General features: G+C 39.7%; 1 protein-coding gene across 10 annotated transcripts in view; it reads right to left on the reverse strand.

Annotated features, from left to right (window-relative positions):
- Window positions 1–24627, reverse strand: part of PALM2AKAP2 (PALM2 and AKAP2 fusion) — a 212644-nt gene that overhangs the window by 24190 nt on the left and 163827 nt on the right. For all 10 annotated transcript variants that reach the window (XM_072154848.1, XM_072154829.1, XM_072154832.1 and 7 more), the window contains one exon: window positions 53–2402. In XM_072154848.1, coding sequence (XP_072010949.1) covers window positions 53–2402 — 2350 coding nt within the window. The remainder of the gene's footprint in view (window positions 1–52; window positions 2403–24627) is intronic.

Genomic DNA, 24627 nt, shown 5'->3' on the forward strand with positions numbered 1-24627 from the left:
CTTCATAGGTTTGGAATGATAGAGATATTTGCATGGTTACCATAATGCTTACCTGGTGCTGTTTTGTAGTAAGCAGTTCGTGTTGACGCTACAGGTGCATTTCTGCCTGATGGACTTGGTGGACCTTGCAAGCTTTGTCTCTGTCTCTGCTTCTTTAATTCCTGTTCTCTTTCTTGTGCCGCTCTTATCTCCTCTTCAATCATAGAGAGTGTTTTTTGTTTCTTCGATCTTAATTTAAAAGGTCCAACTGTTATCTCAGGTTCCTGTGTTGCCAGGATGGAAGCTGTGCTTCTTAGTTCAGCAGCTTGGGAGTATTTGCTGAAGTAACTTTCTTGCTGATTTTCTTCGATAGGATCTTCATCCATTACAGATGGAATAGATAAAGGTTCAAGAGCTTTAGCTTTCTGGGTTTCAAGTTGCTCTGGAATCTTTGGTGTCACTGTTACTCCTCTGGTCTCTTGCACTGGTGACGAAACCTGAGGTGGCTCAAATAAAGTGTCATCCTTCAGCTCTGGGTTTAGTGGTCTCATAGTATCACTTACTATCACTTTTTGTTCTTCTGGCTTCTCTTTGGTTTCATCAATTTCTTCTGTTAAATCTTCTTGTTTTCCATAGTCTGCCAATCCTGCTTTTTCAGCGAGTGCCTTCTGGATTACATTATGTACGAAAACACCAGCTTGGTACTCTAATTGATCTTCCGAAAGAACAGAATCATTCAACATGGAGGATGGAGAATAAAAACCTTGATCGCTAAATGACTTGGAGACCCCTTCCACTGAGTAATCAGAAGGAGTGCCCTTAAAGGGTGTTTGGGGTTGTGAAAATTCTCCCAGTGAATGGTCATGTAGGGTATTAATAGTTTCATTTGAAGCACCACTGTCACTGATGTTGTCCATACTAAAATCATTTGACAGTGTTTCCATGACTGTAGTGTCCTGAGATTTAACAGACAAATCATCTAAACCGGAGTCCAGCTCCTCTGGCAGAGAAGATACAGTCACAGATTTTACAAAGCGTTCTGAAATATCAATGTCATCATCTTTTACTACTGTAAATGTTGCCATGGCACTTTCAAAATGTGGGTCTTCTGTTGATATTTTTCTAGACTGCTCCGCTGACTGATTCTCAGAAAAGCAATCCACATTTTCTACTTTAACCAATGAAATGTCATCTGGTCTGACCATTTCAACACATGGACTTGGTGGACTAGTCACTATGACAGAAGATTGAGGTTTATTGGTTTCATTTACTTTATAGAATGGCTTGACTGAAAAAAGGTTTGATGCGACTGATCTCTTTGGTGGTCCCTTAATATTGGTCTGGTTTGTATTTTCCATATTCAAAAACTGTTTTCTTGCAGCTGAGAAGTCTATTTGCTCAGTAACAATGTCTTCCTTGTTGACAGCAGGAGTCTCTGCGGTTACAAATGTTGGAGGATTGCTTTTAAAAGCTGGTTGGGAAATTCCTTGCTGTTGTTTTTGTTTCCTCTCTATGTATTTCAGATGTGATTCCAGATTTTCAGTATCTAGTTGTTCCTCAATCGTTTTTTCTTGGGGTGGGTTCCACCACTTGGTTGCAATGCTTGGATTCTTTTTTACAGCCTGACTTTTGATCAGCTCAAGTCTTTCCTTTTCCAGTTCAATAACTTCCTCAGAAGGTCTCACTTTCTTAACTCTGTAATGCTCCTTCTCATTGAGGTCTTCAAATAATTTTGATGGTTTTTTTTCCTCATGAAATGTTCGCAGCTCAAACTTTGCCTCTTTTTTAATAATTTTTGGTAGATTATCACCATCCCTAGATGACCTTCGTGAACTGTTGGAAGAATTTGGGCTTGTTGGGTATGTAAGTGCATCACTGTGATCATCTTTCATTTCTCCTTTAGAATAACCATTAATTTTAATTGGTTCCATGTTTTCCATTGAGTCGCTTAACTCCACAAGTGGCAGGGGCTTACGGTCCACTGCTATTATGTCTATTTCAGAGGTGGAACAATCATTTGTAACACTGACACAAGGACCTGAGCCATCAACAGTTATAGTAGTAGTCGAAGCGGTAGATTCGGCTGGGGAAAGGGATCCATTAAAAGGGTTATCTGTTGCAGCATCACAACAGTTGGCTTCAAGGACTTCGTCTAAATATCTTATCTCTTTTGCAACATCACTGTCTAATGATTCATGTCTGTCTTTCAGTCCATTCTGGTTTGTTGGTGTGGACAGGAATACATTTTGATTGTCTAATACATCTGGATTAACTAACACAACTCCTTTAGGTTCAGAGGCCTGGACCTCCAATTCCATTGTTTCACTGCTGGTTAGGATGATGTCAATAGGTTTGGAATAATTGGCACTGGTTTGGTCTTTATCCTTCTTCAGCTTAATTTCATCCTCTGGAATCTGTGGTCTCTACAACCAAGAGAAAATAAAAACCAAATAAGCTATAAGAAATACAAAAATAATTCTCTCACATAAGAAATAATTTATTGCGAAGACAACTTTTAGCTTCAATCCTCATGACTGTCGTGATTATGTCAAAATTTTGATTATAATACTGTCCCTGACTTTGACTAATGTCCCCCATTCATTACATTTGTTACATTTCTTATTTTACTACTGTAAAGCCCTCGACAATGTTGCATGGTGATACAATCTACACTCTCATGTTCATCTGCTAATACATCTGAGCACTTCTCACCACTATTATTACACCTTGCCATTAGAATCTTTATAATACTCTACCTGTGCTGCACTCATTTTAAGGAACTGATTGCACCGCTCAAATTAAAACTGGTCCCAACATTAACAGATCTCTACATGGTGAAGCTTCCATATCTGCATTGTGGTCTAAGTCATTGGGGCAGATTTATCAAGCTGTCTGAAAGTCAGAATATTTCTAGTTGCCCATGGCAACCAATCACAGCTCCCCTTTAAAATATTCATGAGCATTGATAAAATGAAAGCTGAGCTGTGATTGGTTGCCATGAGCAACTAGAAATATTCTGACTTTCAGACACTTGATAAATCTTACCCATTGTCTCATTACAGATAGCTGGCGATGTATGAACTACCCCCATTAACTTATATCGCATGTGGAGAATGAGTATAGAAAGCAGAATTATCCTTCCCTTTATACATGATGGAATCTGTGACAGAGGCTCTCAACTTGTCTATCCATAAGTTGCTGTGCTTTTTGGATTACAAATTATACTGGATACATAAATATTTAGGGATATTGGTAAGGCGAATGGTTCATGGAGCTTTGCTTATATTCACACATTGTTAGAACAAGCCTTATCTCCCTCAACCTCTTTCATTTGCTTGTTGCTCCTCCAATTGTTGTTCTGGTACTTCATGAATAAAGATAACTAAAATGCATTAATAATCAATATTGGTATATCAAAGCTTATAGGAGTCCAAATTAAAGCTAAAGAAATGAAGATTATAATTAGTTACAAATGATTAAACCATGAAGCCATGAAGCATATAGGGTTTATTACACATATGTACAGTGGGTACAGAAAGTATTCAGACCCCTTTAAATTTTTCACTCTTTGTTTCATTGCAGCCAATTGGTAAGATCAAAAAAAGTTCTTTTTTGCTCATTAATGCACACTCTGCACCCATCTTGACAGAAAACAAACAGAAAAGTAGATATTTTTGCTAATTTATTAAACAAGAAAAACTGAAATATCACATGGTCATAAGGATTCAGACCCTTTGCTGTGACACTCATATTGAACTCACATGCTGTCCATTCCCTTTTGATCCTCCTTGGTTCTATTCCTTCATTGGAGACCAGCTGTGATTAATTAGGCACACATCTGTCAATATAAGTCCTCACAGCTCACAGTGTATGTCAGAGCTGAGAGCTCAGAGACAGAATTGTGGCAAGGCACAGATGATGGCCTCCAGAATCCTTAAATGGAAGAGGTTTAGAATGACCAAAACCCTTCGTCGACCTGGCCATCCAACCAAACTAAGCTATCATGGGAAAAGAGCCTTTGTGAGAGAGGTAAAGAAGAACTCCAATATCACTGTGGTTGAACTCCAGAGATGCAGTAGGACGATGGGAGAAAGTTCCACAAAGTCAACTAAAGTCACTGCAGCCCCCCACCTGTCGGGGCTTTATGGTAAAGTATGCCAACAGAAGTCTCTCCTTAGTGCACAACATATGAAAGCCTTCAGACAGTTAAAAAAAAAAATTATGAAGGACTTCCAGATTCTCTGGTCTGATGAGATTAAAATTGAACGTTTTGGTGTTAATTCCAAGCGGTATATCTAGAGAAAACCAGGCCCTGCTCATCACCTGCCAAATACAATCCCAACAGTGAAACATGGTGGTGGCAGCATCATACTATGGGGGTGTTTTTCACCTGAAGGGACGGAACGACTGGTTGCAATTGTGGCCAAGTACAGAGATATCCTGGATGAAAACCTCTTCCAGAGCGCTCTGGGCCTCTGATTGCGCCGAATGTTCACCTTCCAACAACACAATGGGGCTTGTTTACGAAGGGTCCAGCAGCCGCATTTCCGTCTGGTTTTCCGACTTTTCAGGGATCGGGACAGTGATTTAGAAGGGGATTGTGTTGCACGCGATTATTTTTTTCGCGCATCGGCACCAGTTTTCATGAGACAGAAATCAGGGGGCGGGCCGTTGGACCGGATTCGGACAGAGCGCGGGATTTAACTTTAAAATTGTGTCGCAAGCCATGCACTTACATACACCGGGAGGAAGATGGTGAACTCTGGCGGACCTGAGCGGGGAACGACATATGCAGGATATCGGGCGCAAGAGGTAAGTGGATCGCGGCAGAGTATCTTCTTGTCGGACACTCCGGATCGGGGAATGCGCAGGACTGGTAAGTAAATGTGCCCCAATGACCCTAAGCCCACAGCTAAAATAACAAAGCAGTGGCTTCAGAACAACTCTGTGACCATTCTTGACTGTCCCAGCCAGAACCCTGACCTAAACCCAAATGCGCATCTCTGGAGAGATGTGAAAATGGTTACCAGCAACATTCACCATCCAACCTGAGGGAGCTGGAGAGAATCTGGAAGGAAGAGTGGCAGAGGATCCCCAAATCCAGGTGTGAAAAACTTGTTGCATCATTCCCAAGAAGACTCATGGCTGTACTAGCTCAAAAGTTGCTTCTACTCAATACTGAGCAAAGGGTCTGAATTCTTATGATCATGTGATATTTCAGTTTTTCTTGTTTAATAACGAAATATCTACATTTCTGTCTTTTTTCTGTCAAGATGGGCTGCAGAGTGTTTGAGCAAAAAAAAGACTGTTTTGATCTTACCAATTGGCTGCAATTAAAAATTAAAAGGGGTCTGAATACTTTCTGTACCCACCGCATAAGCCAGAAATGTCAATTATTCTAATGGCTTTGGATTGATTGATGTTAAGTAAACATTCAGAGGACAGGATGCTTGTAGATTCTTTACATGCCTTAGCTGTCCCCAGACAGCAACCTATGACCTCTCATATGAAAGAGATATTAGAAGTCACTTCACAGGGTCTGTTTTGTTTCGTCTGCTGCCAGATGTCATATCAAGAAACTACTTGGCACTTTCTATTATGTTTCTAAGCTTAATCTACCTTTAAACTAAATATATTATAAGATTTGACAACTGATGGATCTTATTCTCAGTGCTCAGGAAACATGCTATGTAAGATTTCATGCAAAGGGACCTAATAGAAAGTGAAAAAGGGATACAAGAAACACGTCAAAATTCTGGATCTTTTCTTGTAATCATAATATATTCATATTTGGCAAGCAGGTAAACTGTTTAGTGCATTTTGAGGGTATTTAGGGCTGTGAAAGTTGCTCCTATGCAGACATGGAGTAGTATGATACAACATATTGACAAACAGCTTATTAGATACTGTTGATTCAAATTTAGCAAAGTCCTCTAGAGGTAACTGAAAGCAACAAAAATAAGCTGTCACCAAGTAAAGGATACTCGAACCAGCAAAATGTCCTTAGACCTCTGGGGCATCGGGCTTTATACCAAGGAAGTTCAGTCGCATCCACCAATTAAATAGTTTTAATACCATTAACTGTTGCAATTAAGAACTGCCAATAATGAGGTCTCCCAGACTTGTCTATAGTGGTTTAAAAGAAATATATCTCAGAAACTGAGCAATGGATGGACTGAGCATAACAGGTGTGGGGTTCCAAGGTCCAGCTGCATATTCCTATGTTTATGTTTAGGAATCCATAATCTGATGACAGGTTTTCCTTTACCTTGACTATGCAGGGGATTTAGAAAACATTGTCAGAAAAACTGAGCAAGGGCTGCTAGAAATACATGAAAAGCCAATCAGCAGAGAATAATGGACCTAATAGACATGGGGCCATTTATTATCACCTTTTAAAAAAGAAAACTGGCAGATTTTTTTTTTCTCTTGCTCCTTATTTATAAAGTGTTGGTCCCACAATTTTGATGCTTTTCCAAAACTCACGACTATTTTTGGGGCGCAAAATTGTGGCGCCACTTGTGAGTACGACGCTTTTACAGCGCTTCTATTATACAGGCTGGCTGTATACTACAGGCGACAGGCGTGCTGTATACTACAGGGGACTGGCTGATTATCTACTATAGGTTGCAGGCTGGCTGTATACTACAGGGGGCAGGCTGGCTGTATAATACAGGGGGTTGACTGGCTACATACTACTGGGAGCTGGCTGGCTATATTCTACTGGGGGCTGGCTGGCTGTATATTACAGGGGGCAGGCTGGCTGTATATTACTGGGGGCTGGCAGCCTGTATATTACTGGGGGCTGGCAGCCTGTATACTACAGGGGGCAGGCTGGCTGTATACTACAGGGGGCAGGCTGGCTGTATACTACAGAGGGAAGGCTGGCTGTATACTACTGGGGGCTGGCAGGCTGTATACTATAGGGAGTTGGATGTATACTACTAGGGGCTGGCAGGCTGTATACTATAGGGAGCTGGCTGTATACTACAGGTGGCTGGCTGTATATTACAGGGGGCAGTCTAGCTGTATACTACAGGGGGCTGGCTGGCTATATACTACAGGGGACTGGCTGGTTATCTACTACAGGGTGCAGGCTGACTGTATACTACAGTGGGCAGGCTGGCCTTATACTACAGGTGGTAGGCTGGCTTTCTACTACTGGGAGCTGGATGGCTATATACTACTGGAGGCTTGCTGGCTGTATACGGGGGGGGGCTGTAACCAATTCATTTCCCACCCTCGGCTTATACTCGAGACAATAGGTTTTCCCAGTTTTTGGTGGTAAAATTAGGGGCCTCGACTTATATTCAGGTCGGCTTATGCTTGGGTTTTTTTAGGGAACAACTAAATCTAGTAAAACAGCCACCATGTTCTGTGAATTTTGTGATGGTTATTTCTATTACTGATGTCAGCCTGATTCCCTCTGGGAATGCCAGCTGAATGGCATGTGACTTATGATGATTACTCTATTACTAAGTGAGTCATCTCCTCTCCCTTTTGACTAGTTAAGGGAAATATGTATATGCAAATATAATGTTTTAAAAGCTTATAAGCTTATGAATTTTTAGCAAAAGAAAGTTTAGTAAGGCACATCTTAGGAAAGGGGGCTTAAAAGTTAAATATCGCGCTCAGTCACATGGAAGCCAGCACAGGTGTGCCACAAAAAGGGTTGCATGCACCACAATTCTAGCGCACAAACTTACTAAAGCCGTTTTAGCCCCAAAAAGGTGCACAGTCCAACTAAAATGTGCACCGCGACCCTTAGTAAATGAGCCCCATAGGGTTCGGTTAAGGGGAAAATCACCTAACAAGTTCCCTTTGGGGCTTTTTCACATTGGTGTTGATGTTCAGCTTCAGTTGCGCATTCGGTGTGTTTTGTCTCTATTGTGTTTCTGTTTTTATTCCGTTTTGTCTCTGTGTTCGGAGATTTAACATTGCTTTGAAAATAATATACCTGATCTTTCAGCCTCATCAGTTAAAAAAACGGATGTTTCATTAGTTTTCTTTTCAGATCCATAGACTTCTATTGCCTTTGGGGATCCGCAAAAAAAATAGGACATGTTTCATAATTTCTTTCCACGGACAATGGATCAGTGAAAATACAAACCAACGAGAAAACATGCATTGTGAGGCATCTGTAGAAATCACTGAACCACGGAATGCCAATGTGAAAAATCCCTTAATTCTTCACTAATTATTGGGACTTTCACATAGTCTCAGTCCCTTATATTCTAAATATTCGAAATATGCAAGGGTTGGCTTTAAAATATTGTAATTTAGCTTTTTAAGCATTCAATGTATTATTTATATTTTCTAGCTGTCTACTGGGTTATTGTGCAGGCTTTGTTTAGCTACAGATGAATATTCCCTCTTCCCAGAATAGAAAATGGGTTCAGCTGACATTGTCAGAGTGATGAGTGATCCCTCAATTGTTGTGTATGCATACAGAATATCTGGTGTCTGCTAATTGCTTTATAGAAAGACGAAGCATCATGCGGATGTGAGAGGGGAAAACAGTCCGAACTATGGTTTATACAACAAGCGCCTTCAAAACAGCGCTAAACATTTACACAGTAGTCCACATTGCTGTAGTCAAAGCATTTCTTGCAGACAAACTATTTTTGGCAATTCATATTAAAGTGGCTTTGTAGGGAACCTGTAACAGTGATTTGGGGCACTAAATCACCCACAGATCCTTATATTTAGTTTCCCAAATCATCCTTCACCATGTCCCTTCGTGGGCGCTATCAAAATTTACAAAGCTTTATACTTAGCCAGAGATGAGTCTGATGAGGTGCATAGGACCCCTCCCTGGTGCTCCCCGCATCTGCACAGTTCTTCAATGTAGCTAGAGCAGTAGACCCTGGCTTCATTGCACAAGTTCCTTAAGTACGGCACATCCGCAGTGAAAATGCGTTGTTGTGCGCTGGCTTCATTATGGGACTGTGCAGGTGCTGGAAGTACTGTAACAACATATGTATAAACAAGCTCTTATACCTCTTGTGCCACCCCCTTCATCCTCATAGACTATAAGCTCCTGTGAGTAGGGCCCTCACTCCCATTGTTCCATATGACTGTTTGTACCCTGTAATATCTTATTTTATTTGTATATGTCCTCTATGATTTGTAAAGCGCTGCGGAACATAATGGCTCTATATAAATAAAGATTATAATTATTATAACGGCTTTGATTTTATTAGCGTGCTCAGAGAGACTTGCTAAAAGGCGATTTCAAACACTAAACCACCGGTCCATAAGGTGGTTTAAGTCATTCTTATGAAGTTACCGCTGCAGGGAAGATGTGTAATCACACTCTGACCACCTAAATGAATCAAACTGGTGGACAAATTTTTTGGAAAACACATTGGATAACTATTGTCCGTGGCAACAGCACACTGGTCTTTAATTTAAGTAATGGCTTTTTGTCAAACTAGAGAAGATACACTCTGGGAACTTTCCCTGTAAAGTATATAAACTCCAATATGAAAGTTTACAGCCTACAATATAATATAAATGACCTGCAGCAAATATATCTGTAGACAAGGATACACAATCTAAATATTTTATAGCAGCCTCTCTGGTTCCTTTTCTCTCAAAACCATAGTTGGGGGAGGGTTATTTTCTGAAAGATGGCATGAGGCACACTCAAGGCAATGTCCAGATGTCCATATACCACTGAGAATACAGGGAATACAATTTGCCTTAATATCCTAAGGGAATTTCTGACAAATATCATACTGCAAATCCTATCAAGCATAGCAGAGGTCCCATTTTAAGAAAATAGACACTGAGGTAAGCACATTGGGGGTTTCAACTAAGGGGTGAAACTTTGGGAATATGGGCTTAGCATTGTATGAAAGGGGCGTGGCTTGCAAAAAATTCTGGCGCACAGATAAGACCAACTAAAAGTAAGTCTAAACTAGAAACCAACAGACTTATACTGCACCAGAATTCATTCTCAAAGTCATAAATCTGGGACAGCAAAAGACAGTGTTTTCCAGCTGGAGACTGGCAGAACCTGAGACACATTATTAAAGGGTATTATGGAAATGTATACAATTTTCCAATATACTTCAGTATCAATTCATCATGCTTTTCTAGATTTTTGCTTGCTGTCCATCTATAGCAAGCTTCATTATTTATTTCCAGTGGATAGAAATCTGACCATGGTCACACAGGTGCACGGATCATTATAACACACAGCTTTGAAAAAAGACACTTGTCCATCAAGTCCAGTCATCATGGCCAGTCAGTTGTACTGCTGTTGGCTACTTTATGGTCCATTGCTATATTAGTATATTATACCAGTAAACTCAACACCTAGTAGATTTCAAGGGGAGATCTCTCTTTTTCCTCTCTTCAAAAACCATATTTTTATGTAAGTTCTTGCTTTTCCTTATTACAAAAATTAGAAACATAGTAACTTGTTAGGTGTATATAATAATTTCACATTAGTAAAATAGAGATAAAAAAGAAATCTATGTATGCTGCTTTAATAGCTTAAATCCTGATCAAGTCAAGCAGTGTAGCAGTAGCTGGAAACCTGCAGAGCACCTCTCTATACATTGCGCTATGCTCAGTGTATGGTGTATTTAATTGAGTGTTACTACTAAAGACATTTGTATAATGTCCACTGGAAATGCTGTACATTTCTGGCAGATGCTGGATTCACAACCATTTCTAAAATGAACCCCACAGACCCTGCCTCTGAGTTCTCACCACTCCTGCTGTCATGTAGAGACAGACAGCAGTGGTCAGGAAACGGAAACAGCCGAGCTCCCACTGAAGAAAATAGGTGTCAACAGTGTAAAACAGGGAGTTATGCAGTTACTGCATTTCACAAGTTAAGAAAACATCCTTGATTCATGTTCTACGCTAAATTCTATAACACTGAAACAGCCTTGCTCCGACAATGTGACTGTTTCCATTACTAGACCATAGCTTATATTTTAGACTTGGCTGTCAGTAGGGAATAGGTGGCTCAATTTAGAGAATGGTTAGGGTCCCAGAGTGTTCCAAAGTTCAATTTCTATACAAAAATTCTTTGCCAAATACACAATAAGAAGAAGTTAGGGAAGTAGCCATTATTAGTTAGTAATATTATGTATCATTCTGCAGACAAGTCACAATGAAAAAGTTAATTGTTGCTCAAAGGAAATCAACAATCAAAATCAAGCATGGAAAACTAGGGACACTGTGACTGTGGTAATGGTGTTATATTTGTTATCCATTCCTTCTTCCTTCTAAAATCAACTTTCAGATTTTGCTAATGAGCCAGAATACCTCCATGCTCTTCACAGGCTATTACACTGTGCAGGAGCACATCTCATCCTCTCTCACAGCAGTTCCCCCTCCCTCTGCCTGATGTAATCTCATAGCAGCAGTGATTTTAGCACACAGTGGGAGTGGGAAAGTGTTCCTACACGGTGTACCAGCTTGTGAAGCTGCAACACTGAGGGGCTCTGATAACCACCCCCAAAGCCCTTCCGGCTCCTTAGCATCATTTTAAAAGTTGATTTTAGAAAGTAGGAGGCCATGAATAGCAAATATAAGAGGACAACCACTGTCAAAGTGCCTGGATCTATGAGTAAGTGTCCCTGGTTTATATTGATGGATTTTGATTTCCTTTTAACCCTTTCAGGACCTGGCCCTTTTTTGATTTTTCATTTTCATTTTCTACTCCCCATGATCAAAAATCCATAACTTTTTTATTTTTCCATGTACAGAGCTGTGTTATGGCTTATTTTCTGCGTAACAAATTGCACTTCATAGAGATGGTATTGAATATTCCATGCCGTGTACTAGGAAGCGGGAAAAAAATTCCAAATGCAGTGAAATTGGTAAAAAAACGCATTTGTGCCGTCTTCTTGTGGGCTTGGATCTTACGGATTTCACTGTGCGCCCCAAATGACATGTCTACTTTATTCTTTGGGTCTGTGCGATTACGGGGATACCAAATTTATATAGGTTTTATAATGTTTTCATACATTTAAAAAAATTAAAACCTCCTGTACAAAAATTTTTGGGGGGATTTTGCCATCTTCTGGCGCTAATAACTTTTTTATACTTTGGTGTACTGAGCTGTGGGTGGTGTCGTTTTTTGCGGATTTTGATGACGTTAACAATGTTATCAATTTTAGGACTGTTCGACCTTGTGATCACTTTTTATAGAATTTTTTAATTTTTTTAAATGACAAAAAAAGTGCCATTTTCGACTTTGGGCGCGATTTTCCGTTACGGGATTAAACGCAGTGAAAAAACGTTATCATATTTTGATAGATCGGGCATTTTCGGACGCGGCGATACCTAATGTGTTTATGATTTTTACTGTTTATTTATATTTATATCAGTTCTAGGGAAAGGGGGGTGATTTGAGTTTTTAGGGTTTTTTATTATAATTATTTTTTTTTTTACTTTTTTTTATTTTTATTTTTAGTACTTTTCAGACTCCCTAGGGTACTTTAACCCTAGGTTGTCTGCACGATCCTATCATATACTGCCATACTACAGTATGGCAGTATATGGGGATTTTACTACTCATACATTACAATGTGCTGATAGCACATTGTAATGCATGGGTTAACCCGAAGTAGCCTCGGGTCTTCGTGAGACCCGAGGTTACCATGGCGACGGATCGCCGCTCCCCGGTGACGTCACGGGGAGCGGCGATCCTCGAAAAGATGGCGGCGCCCACGCGCCGCCATCCTTTTGAAGCCGCCGGCAGCATTGCCGGCGGCGATGGAGGTGAAAACAAAGACTTACCGGCTATGGAGAGGGCTCAGCGCGTGAGCCCTCTCCATGCACCCGCGGCCGACCCGTGACGTGCTATTACGTCGCGGGTCGTGAAAGGGTTAACTGCTTTGAAATGTGACAACAACACAGTCATGCTTTGTACTCTTCCTTTTATAATGATAACAATGGTCCCTGTAAGTAAACAAAATATACCTTGATCTATAGCTCTTACTTATGATCATGTTATAGTGTACTATAGGTCCCTTTGTGAAAAGTGCACTGTATTTGCTGCATATCATACATTCCTATACACACAAGTCATTATGGAGTCATTAACATTCTCTGACTTGGGACTTTACATCAGCCTAGTTTATTCTTAATTGCTTTTTAATGAGTTGTGAAAGCCAGACCACACGTAGAATAGGGACCTTGCATTGAAATAAGCAGTAATTTGTAGGGAGAAAGTTAACTCCATTTTGTCCTCAACTTTCATTATTATTATAATCACCAATAAGCCTCCGTTTCTGGACCTTTTAGTCTAAATTGGCCATGGATGTGATTGACTTTAGTAGTCTCGGTCCATTATAAAAACCCTGCTGAAACTATTAGATATTAACATGCTATACATCCTATTAATACATGCATCTTTTAAGGAAGAACAGTTAATACTGCAACATGTGAACCAAACAAAGAGGGATCTAAAGAGAAAATTTAATTTCCATGGCAAAAAGTTGGCTTTAATGGTGATTCCACCCAATGGGCTGCACAAATTCTAAGAAAAGAGGTACCGTAAGGAAAATACACAAGTATCCAGTCACACAAACCATGTAAGTTTATGTGAGATACACAAGAGTTAAATACTTATTTGGCAGACTCTCTTGCTGGAGCAATGTGATATCAATGCCATTATGCATCATACTGCATCATATGTTTGTTATGATGATGTGCAAATATTGTAGTCTCATTGTAAAATGACACATTCAGTACAGCTAAATCTGTATAAGCCACACACCCAGGATCTGCTCTATAAATATACAGCAAATGATCAAAAGCATCAGAGTATATTAAAAGCAGCTCATTGGCTGTAACAAAGTAATATTGATACATTTGTTGGATTAAGGCCCCTCATTTACAGTAACAACTCTTTCCAGTAGTTAATCTCTTTTTATAGACCTGGCCCATCCTGATATGTCTGTATCAGTGTACCAGTGATAGCAGTCAGCTGCTGTTTCACAGTAACCGCTTACTATGAAGTGATGTAAGTGTTACTAAGCCTCAGACTGATGTCTGCCCAGAGTACGGAGGATATAACCGCCACACAAGGCTCATTTTCACTTTCTCTATCTTGAAATTGAACAAAATTTACGTAAATCAGTTCCTTGTGGGTCATCAGATGATTTCCTATAGATTACAACGAAACCTTAACTAAACAGACTCTTAGGACGTTAATGTCAAACATGAGATAAAAGCAACAATGTTGTATAGTAATCAATGTATAGAAAGTATAGAGCTTAGAAAGAGCAAGCACTCTTCATTTCTACATTTGTCATCTTCTGGGACATACTGAGTAAGCTAACAAAAGCACACCCACCCTCAGCTACTGTACGGTTATTAAAGAACTCCTCTTCAGACACATGGTAGAAAAATTCTTTCCTCTTTTATGTATAAAGTAAAGAGTGAACACAGATAAGTGGCAGAGAAGTGATCCTTACCCCAGATCCTGGAATATATCCACTTTCCCTGCAGCCCCAATCCTCGTCTCCCACAAAAGCCTCGTCTCTAGACTTCCAAATCAAAATTCCATCCCTGCTTTCTTGCAAGGAATGATGTCACAGGAATGGGGGCTGGGATATACAAAAAGAGGGCAGCCCTGCCTTCAAGTCAGTTTATACAATGAGACCCTTCTAAAACTACTAAAAAAAACAGTGTGTATGAGGGGCGGGGAAGGCAAAGGAAATCCAGGCCTCTGCTTTACATACACAAGCATTTAGTGTGACAGCGCCTGTCTGTATTATACCCACTCCTATAGCAGGCTAAGGGAGGATTGGGGATTTCTCTGCAAATTTCATTGACAGATGTGAACTTAGGCACAGTCTAAAATATATGTCCCAGAGCCAGAAGGGGAGGAAAGGAAGTTCAACAGAATATTCTATTGTGATTGTAAAGTTAGGAAGGATGCAGACTGTGGTTACCTAACTGCTTCCATCTATCAGGAGTGAAACTGTTTTTACCTATAAAATGATTGCAGCCGCTAGATCATTTCTTACAACTAACCAAGTGACAAGAAATACCTTTTACTGAGCTGATACGCATACATTCAATACATTTGAATGTCATAAATTTAAGATACAGATTGATTGTCCCTGATTTAAGGGCACTTACAGACGACCCCTAGTTACAGAGAAAGCTGCCCACAGTGACCTCTGGCTGCAATTATCACCTCTAAAGTGTCTGTAATAATGTTTTATTGTTAAACCTTTTTTCCATTACAGCATAAGATTATTTAAATCTGATTGTCACAGGGACAACATTTATTTTTGCCTGGAGTTACAATTATAATAATAATAATAATAATAATAATAATATACCTTTTCTGACTTACATGTAAATTCAACTAATTCAACTTAAGTACAGACCTGAAGAACCTATCTTGTATGTAACCTGGGGACTGCATGTTTATTGTTTTCATAGAAAGATTTTATATTTCTTAAGATGAGAACAGATGAGTGGCTGCTAGATTTGTTGGTACTTATTTAAGGCAAAATATTAAACGGCCAAGTAAAGCTAACCTGTGCAGTTCCTCCTGAAGATGTGAAATAGACTGATTGTCAGAGATTCTAGATGTAAAAATCAAATGTCTATTGGAAGCTTTTCACTGGTCTTCCCTATACCCTTTGGTGAGGGTTTCTACATAATGGTAGCTGTTCATTATTTGTGTGGTTTTATAAGTCTGGGATTTTAGATTGTGGCACAAGGGTTTAATAAATAAACAGTGTCTGAAAAGACTCCACATATATGAAGGTGAAATAGAACTAGATGAGATAGACTAGCTTTTGGTAAGTCTAATTATGCACCAAAGATTTGCGCCAAAAAATGTGCCAGGAAAGAGACACCAACAAATAATAAATAAGCCACACATGGTGCAGCAACAAAAAGACAAACCAACAAAAAACTGTCAGAAAGCTAATGATAAATGCCCTAAATGTGTCTGGTAGCTACTGTTTAGTTGTATACCATGAATGCAAATGGTATACCTTAATTTATTTACCTTAATTTATGATTTTAAAAATAGACAATTTTCCAGGAAAATGTCCAGAAAGGCACTAATCCCATGTCCAAAGTTATAACTACATGCTTCCCCTCACCCCGCTGTAATATCAGTGCAATGTAAGTGCAGCCCTTAGGTTTTTGAGATGTCATGATGAGGAGATGTCATGATGAATTGTCCCCTTTCCAGTGATTTGGTGGATTAGAGTTACCCACCAGTTGTCTATTGTCTTTGAGCAGCTTAAAGATTCATTTACTTGATGCTTTAAAAGGTTACAACACAAAAGAATAAAAGACAGAGCGCTTAGATTTCTATTCCTTCCTGAGAAACCAATCTGAGTGAAACTTCATTAGTGCTACCTATACCATGATCACTAGTACATCATCTCTGTGCCAAAGGACCTACAGACATACACAATGAAGCTTTAAGAAAACAAATCGGCCACACCTCTGTTTACCTGGAACTTGGCATTCCCGAATACAATAACATTTGTCAATCCAGACTACACAGATACTCCATCTAGATACCTGCATTTCTAGCACATCTTGTTCACTGCTCAGGTACTGTATACAGACAAAATGGCAGGGAGCCCAGTTAACCATTTATTCACACATTTATGCGCACAGGCTTCAGAAACTTGGCTAGAAGAACAGTCATTGATTCCAGACAATATGGAAGAGTTTCTTTACCCACTTCTGATCTGTCTGTTTCTTTCTGCACAATACCCAAAGACATGATACAGTAATACTACATCTTGTTTCCACACTTCATCAGCCATATGATCAAAAAGGTCTATAATTACTTGAGAGGTACTAACATACACCAAGTTGTATTTTTAACTGCTTGATGTTATAAGGATCCCAGTAGATCCCATTCACTGATGAACTGAAATGTAAAAAATATATATATATACAATCAAAAATATCCATCATATAAACTATTAAACAAATATTAGAATACTTTTGGGGATTCCTTGTACATATAAGAGATGACATGGACATATGTGAAGGGAGGCGAGTCCTTTTTTTCAAATATATTAGTTCTAATAACTGTAAGAAATAGACTATGCAACAAGAATGCAACAACAAATTCTTTATCTGATAAACACATTTCCTGTCTTGGGACTTTGCAATTGCTTGGAACTAGCAGGGCAGCTCCCGAGTTCAGTACTCTAAAGTGGGTACTGTATAGTAATACAAACTCATAATTGTAATGGTATGAAGGCCCAAAATGGAAGTGATTATTATATGCGTGATTCACACTACAATTATTAGAACCCTATAACACAGGTAGAGTAGTATTACAGCTTCGCATTATGTGGGAACTTTTGTTCATGCTATAAATATAAGGCCATTTCTTCGTTACTGATAAATATACACTCACCGGCCACTTTATTAGGTACACCATGCTAGTAACGGGTTGGACCCCCTTTTGCCTTCAGAACTGCCTCAATTCTTTGTGGCATAGATTCAACAAGGTGCTGGAAGCATTCCTCAGAGATTTTAGTCCATATTGACATGATGGCATCACACAGTTGCCGCAGATTTGTCGGCTGCACATCCATGATGCGAATCTCCCATTCCACCACATCCTAAAGATGCTCTATTGGATTGAGATCTGGTGACTGTGGAGGCCATTTGAGTACAGTGAACTCATTGTCATGTTCAAGAAACCAGTCTGAGATGATTCCAGCTTTATGACATGGCGCGTTATCCTGCTGAAAGTAGCCATCAGATGTTGGGTATATTGTGGTCATAAAGGGATGGACATGGTCAGCAACAATACTCAGGTAGGCTGTGGCGTTGCAACGATGCTCAATTGGTACCAAGGGGCCCAAAGAGTGCCAAGAAAATATTCCCCACACCATGACACCACCACCACCAGCCTGAACCGTTGATACAAGGCAGGATGGATCCATGCTTTCATGTTGTTGACGCCAAATTCTGACCCTACCATCCGAATGTCGCAGCAGAAATCGACCATTTTCGGACCATTCTTTGTAAACCCTAGAGATGGTTGTGCGTGAAAATCCCAGTAGATCAGCAGTTTCTGAAATACTCAGACCAGCCCTTCTGGCACCAACAACCATGCCACATTTAAAGGCACTCAAATCACCTTTCTTCCCCATACTGATGCTCGGTTTGAACTGCAGGAGATTGTCTTGACCATGTCTACATGCCTAAATGCACTGAGTTGCCGCCATGTGATTGGCTGATTAGAAAATAAGTGTTAACGAGCAGTTGGACAGGTGTACCTAATAAAGTGGCCGGTGAGTGTATATATATAAAATTATGCACTTCCCTGGTTGCTGTCTGGTTGAAGTCTACTTGAGGCAACCCCTTTAAAGCCACAAACATGATTATTCAGGCTATGAAGATGAAAAAGGGATGCATTCGTTCTGGACTTTAAAGCAGTTATGCACACAAATATTCAGCTACAAAGATTTCTATGTCAGTCAAGCAAAGAGACAGAGCTGCTGGTATTTACTGACATCTAGTAGTTAAACGGCTACTTAAATACATGAAAGTCACTTTGAAATAGGTTAATGCTTAAATATGAAGCATGTGTTTCACTATATGAACAAGCATGTGACACTAAATTCTATATTACTGCTTCCAGTGCCTGACACACTGAATAGAGCAGGATTTACCATACAGAGGAAGCAGGTGCCTAGGCCAGCATAGATAATGGTCACCAAACTAAAGATGGAGAGGAAAAAGAGTAAAAGCACATAAGGGTTATATTACAAAAAATCTTAAAAGTTTTAAGGATCCAAAATGATAAATCACTATGTGTATTCCAGCCACTCCCTAATATTAAAGGAGTATATTATGAAGCCAGAAGAGCTGACATATGTTATATATAGGTGTATATTCTGACAGGACTCCTAGGAGAGACAATAAGAGTCCTTCCCACACAAAGTGAGCAACTTTTACAATCTAGGACATAGAGAAAGCTGTCAATCATCCTGTGAGTACTTGGCAAGCCAGATTCATAGCTTTTTCATAACTGTACTGTATACTGAATAAGTGGGTATTGGCAGATGAAAGAATTAACAGCTTGGTTCATTATATAATAAGCCATTCAGTGTCTTAGAAGACACATTTAACTACTGTGAAGATTATAACGGCTGCTCTCAGTGGTAGCCACCCAGTTCACTTCAGAGTAAAATACAGGGCTATTATATTGTACACACACACAAATCATATATTACCATCATGTCATTATAAATACTAAAAATGCTCTATAAAATAATGTTATGAGTGCAATCATTTCCCTGCATTCATAAACATGAATTTTCTACAGCAATAAAGCATGAAGTCTGGCAACCTGCCATCTTCTGATTTCGTGGAATTGTGGCTTGTGAGAGTACTATTACATTCTCACAGCAAATTGATAAGTGCCATCTGCATTCTCAAGGTCACAAGCAAGCTTACAATGTTAACTGGCCCCTTTTTGTTAGCATAAGGCAGTATCATTGAATATAACCAACTGCTACTTGCACAGCTAAAAACTAGTAGTTGTACCTTGGATGTTGGTTGGGAAGTTTTTCTACATGTGGAAAAATTGTTCTCAAATGTATTTTTATTATATTTAACCTTGCCTTTTTAGAGCTGCAGATGCTGAAACTGGCAAATGTAAGAAGCCTGATGCTATCAGGCAGCTACAATTCCAGATCAGCTTCCAACTAACTGTATCAGCTACCATGAAATGCACCAGCTTGCATTCCAGATCAGCTACCATGAACTGCACCAGATCAGCTACCATGAACTGCACCAGATCAGCTACCATGAACTGCATCAGCTACCATGAAATGCATCAGCTTGCATTCCAGATCAGCTACCATGAACTGCACCAGATCAGCTACCATGAACTGCACCAGATCAGCTACCATGAAATGCATCAGGTACCATGAAATGCATCAGGTACCATGAACTGCATCAGGTACCATGAACTGCATCAGCTACCATGAAATGCATCAGCCTCCATTCCAGATAAGCTACCATGAACTGCATCAGCTTCCATTCCAGATACGCTACCATGAACTGCATCAGCTTCCATTCCAGATACGCTACCATGAAATGCATCAGCTACCATTCCAGATCAGCTACCATGAAATGCATCAGCTACCATGAAATGCATCAGCTACCATTCCAGATCAGCTACCATGAACTGCATCAGCTACCATTCCAGATAAGCTACCATGAAATGCATCAGCTACCATTCCAGATCAGCTACCATGAACTGCATCAGCTACCATTCCAGATAAGCTACCATGAAATGCATCAGCTACCATTCCAGATAAGCTACCATGAAATGCATCAGCTACCATTCCAGATATGCTACCATGAAATGCATCAGCTTCCATTCCAGATAAGCTACCATGAAATGCATCAGCTACCATTCCAGATCAGCTACCATGAAATGCATCAGCTACCATGAAATGCATCAGCTACCATTCCAGATAAGCTACCATGAAATGCATCAGCTACCATTCCAGATAAGCTACCATGAAATGCATCAGCTACCATTCCAGATATGCTACCATGAAATGCATCAGCTTCCATTCCAGATAAGCTACCATGAAATGCATCAGCTACCATTCCAGATCAGCTACCATGAAATGCATCAGCTACCATGAAATGCATCAGCTACCATTCCAGATCAGCTACCATGAACTGCATCAGCTACCATTCCAGATAAGCTACCATGAAATGCATCAGCTTCCATTCCAGATAAGCTACCATGAAATGCATCAGCTACCATTCCAGATAAGCTACCATGAAATGCATCAGCTACCATTCCAGATATGCTACCATGAACTGCATCAGCTTCCATTCCAGATAAGCTACCATGAAATGCATCAGCTACCATTCCAGATCAGCTACCATGAAATGCATCAGCTACCATGAAATGCATCAGCTACCATTCCAGATCAGCTACCATGAACTGCATCAGCTACCATTCCAGATAAGCTACCATGAAATGCATCAGCTTGCATTCCAGATCAGCTACCATGAACTGCACCAGATCAGCTACCATGAACTGCACCAGATCAGCTACCATGAACTGCACCAGATCAGCTACCATGAACTGCATCAGCTACCATGAAATGCATCAGCTTCCATTCCAGATCAGCTACCATGAAATGCATCAGGTACCATGAACTGCATCAGGTACCATGAACTGCATCAGCTACCATGAAATGCATCAGCCTCCATTCCAGATAAGTTACCATGAACTGCATCAGCTTCCATTCCAGATAAGCTACCATGAACTGCATCAGCTTCCATTCCAGATACGCTACCATGAACTGCATCAGCTTCCATTCCAGATACGCTACCATGAACTGCATCAGCTTCCATTCCAGATACGCTACCATGAAATGCATCAGCTACCATTCCAGATCAGCTACCATGAAATGCATCAGCTACCATGAAATGCATCAGCTACCATGAAATGCATCAGCTACCATGAACTGCATCAGCTACCATTCCAGATCAGCTACCATGAAATGCATCAGCTACCGTGAAATGCATCAGCTACCATGAAATGCATCAGCTACCATGAAATGCATCAGCTGCCATTCCAGATCAGCTACCATGAACTGCATCAGCTACCATGAAATGCATCAGCTACCATTCCAGATCAGCTTCTATGAAATGCATCAGCTACCATTAAAGATCAGCTACCAAAAACTGCATCAGAGCTGAGCTGCAACAACCCCTGACTAGGATGTTGAGAATCCATGTATTACCCGACACCCATTTGCAAGTTCCTAGAACATAGCTGATTTTCTTCAGTAAAGAACTGCTTCCTAGCACTTGCCTTGCCCTGTTATGATATTGGGAGCCCTATTAGTAAACCACAGAACTGAGACCCTCTTAGATCTGTGACCATTGAATACATGCCCACAAAGCAGCAGGTCTCAAGCAGTAAAAATATACTGCAATGTGACTGGGTCCCAAAGCATGATGGAGAAGCAAGACAATGGTTGGCTAGACACTGGCCCACATTTATGAATAGTGTGCAGGGTGCACTGGATCAATGAAAAACGGAGCACAACTTCATTAATTTGTCTCACCCTGCACGGGCTTGACTACATAAATGTTGTGCACGGTGCGAATACGCACAGGAACATCCCTGTAGGTGCAGAGTTTTGTGTCATAGTGCGGACATAGTACAGCCGCAAAAATGGCACAAAAACTGCATAAATGTATTTACGTGCAATCTACGCCAGACTACTGTCACAGACCATCTAATAAATGTGGGCAACTGGGCTCAGATATCATCTTAGCCATCCAATGCATCTACAGAACATAAAAACAAACCAGGGGAGTTGTAGATTCTGTAATTTGAACTTCTGAATGAAATATAAATAATTAAATTGAATAAATATACTGAATGAAATACAGTAATGATACTATGTTTTGTACCACTCAAACAAAGTCAAGGGTCCACTGTTGGATTCTCCTGTTCGCTATTGGGCCAGTCCGGGTCTGTATGGAGTTGTCTGATTCTGCCTACTTATATGTTACTAATACAGAGAAATCAGCTCATGTGATATAGATGATACATCCTGTAGTTTTTTTTTTATCCAAAGCCAGAACTGGATCCAGAAAGAGGTCATGAATTATCTCTTTTCACTACTTTGTATTCAGTAACTGTATGAATGATAAGTGATAAATAAATTTAAGCAGCAATAGTTATTTTCAATATTGGTAAAGTCTAATCTATAGACAAATACCGGTAAATGTTTTAATCAATTTAATGGCACTTTAAATGTCCATAAATGTCCATCTTCTGTGCAAGAAGACATTCACTATATTTCTGAAGTTTCATCCCAGCTAAAATTAACCTAATGCAAAACCTCTTTTAGCTTGAAGTATAAAATCTTTTTAAAGTCTCACCCTGGGGTTATCTTTTTCCATCCAAGCAAAATAATGAAGAATAACAACACAACGGAACAAAATCTAACCAAAATACACAACTACCACTAGTTCCCACAACTGTCTTATAAAACCCTCAATAAATGCTCTTCAACAGACGTCCAGACCATCAGGAAATGTGCACAAAAATGCAATTATTCTGGGCTTGAATGAGCTAATGTGTCTGCCACTGTCCGGGGCCCAAAAGCATTTTAACATGGAATAACAAATGTCCTCTAACCTATACTTAGGAAGTCATATTTTGTTTTTAAACAATCATTTCAAATTTTAGAATTAAATGTCTATAGAAGACCTCATATACATTTGTAGTTTGGTCAGTATTTTGCATCAGAATTTGGAAGCCTAAACCGGGCTGGTTCTACACTTGGTTCGGTTCACAAATATTTATGGAAAGTAATAACTAAAATACACTATTGTTAATAAGGCCTTAGTGTTGGATTTCTAGTTCATGTAATTTAAACACCATCTCTTTTATTAGATGCTCACAACATTACCTAAATGGGTCTAACAGCTCCAAAATCACCCACATGTATAAACAGCATTGTGTAGGACATTGTATAATCGTCAGCAAATCACTGAAACACAGACATGTGAATAAGGCCTAATACATATGACCAGTTTAAGGAGAGGGCTACACTACACCTTCAGCCAAGCATAGTTTAGGAACAGCAACATTTAAAGTATCTCTGTTTCTTTACATATACTATTCAGCAGTAAACTCTGCTGATGTATTTATTTCTAATAATAGTTAACTCTGTTCTTAGAAATGAACATAAAAAGAATGTTTTAAACAAAGGGATAGTTATCTTTTTCAGTTACCAAGGGTCTGCCCCCCCATCATATACAGTAAAATTGTAACCCTGTAAATAAATTATATGTATTTTCAATCATAGGGACTGTGATTAGATGACTCTTCTGTTGTAATGCCCAGATTTTAAGTACATCTATAGACGGTGGAAGGAAACCCAACCAATCATTCTAGGAGCACAATGAATGACGCTTACATTGTAACTTACAGGGTTACAGCAAGATGACTGTCTGAATTAGGCTACCTGCACTGAACATGATTTTCAGGACGTATATATCAAACGTTTTGTTGAGATTTGACATATGTCCTCATGGCTGTTGAATGAGTGAATGATCTCACACCCACTGTATGTATTTACTACTCCCTCTTTATTTTGCCCTTGGACGCATCATAAGTTTGAGACGTGTCCTACTCCTGGACGTGTTCTCATCAGGTCCAGTCCTATTGAAATGAATTGAAATCTATAGGAAACATACTGAACTCAGTAATGTGCAGTCCGTTTTTGCGTTCTGTTACTAGAAATTATCAAGTAACCCAAAGCCTACATTTTGCCCATTACATCATCGACCAGCCTTCTTTCATTCATTCTTTCATTCCACAAAAATGGATGGCATATGGATGACACAGAATGTGTATCCGTCCATATGAATAAGATACTGATTGCATGCTGAACGCAAATACTGACACCTTACATCCCGTATAAAAAATTATGTTATGTGCAGGTAGCCTAACCCGGTAAGATCAATGAAGACAGAAATCAACAGAAATCTATAACATGACAATAGGCAAGTATCAAAACTCTCTTATGCTTGCTTGCTTCAGTGCTCTGCGTTTTAGCTATACCCAGCGCTGTCTTCTAGAAACCTTGATCGATAACTGTCTTATAA

Source organism: Engystomops pustulosus, chromosome 1 (genome assembly GCF_040894005.1).
Source record: "Engystomops pustulosus chromosome 1, aEngPut4.maternal, whole genome shotgun sequence".
NCBI lineage: Eukaryota > Metazoa > Chordata > Amphibia > Anura > Leptodactylidae > Engystomops > Engystomops pustulosus.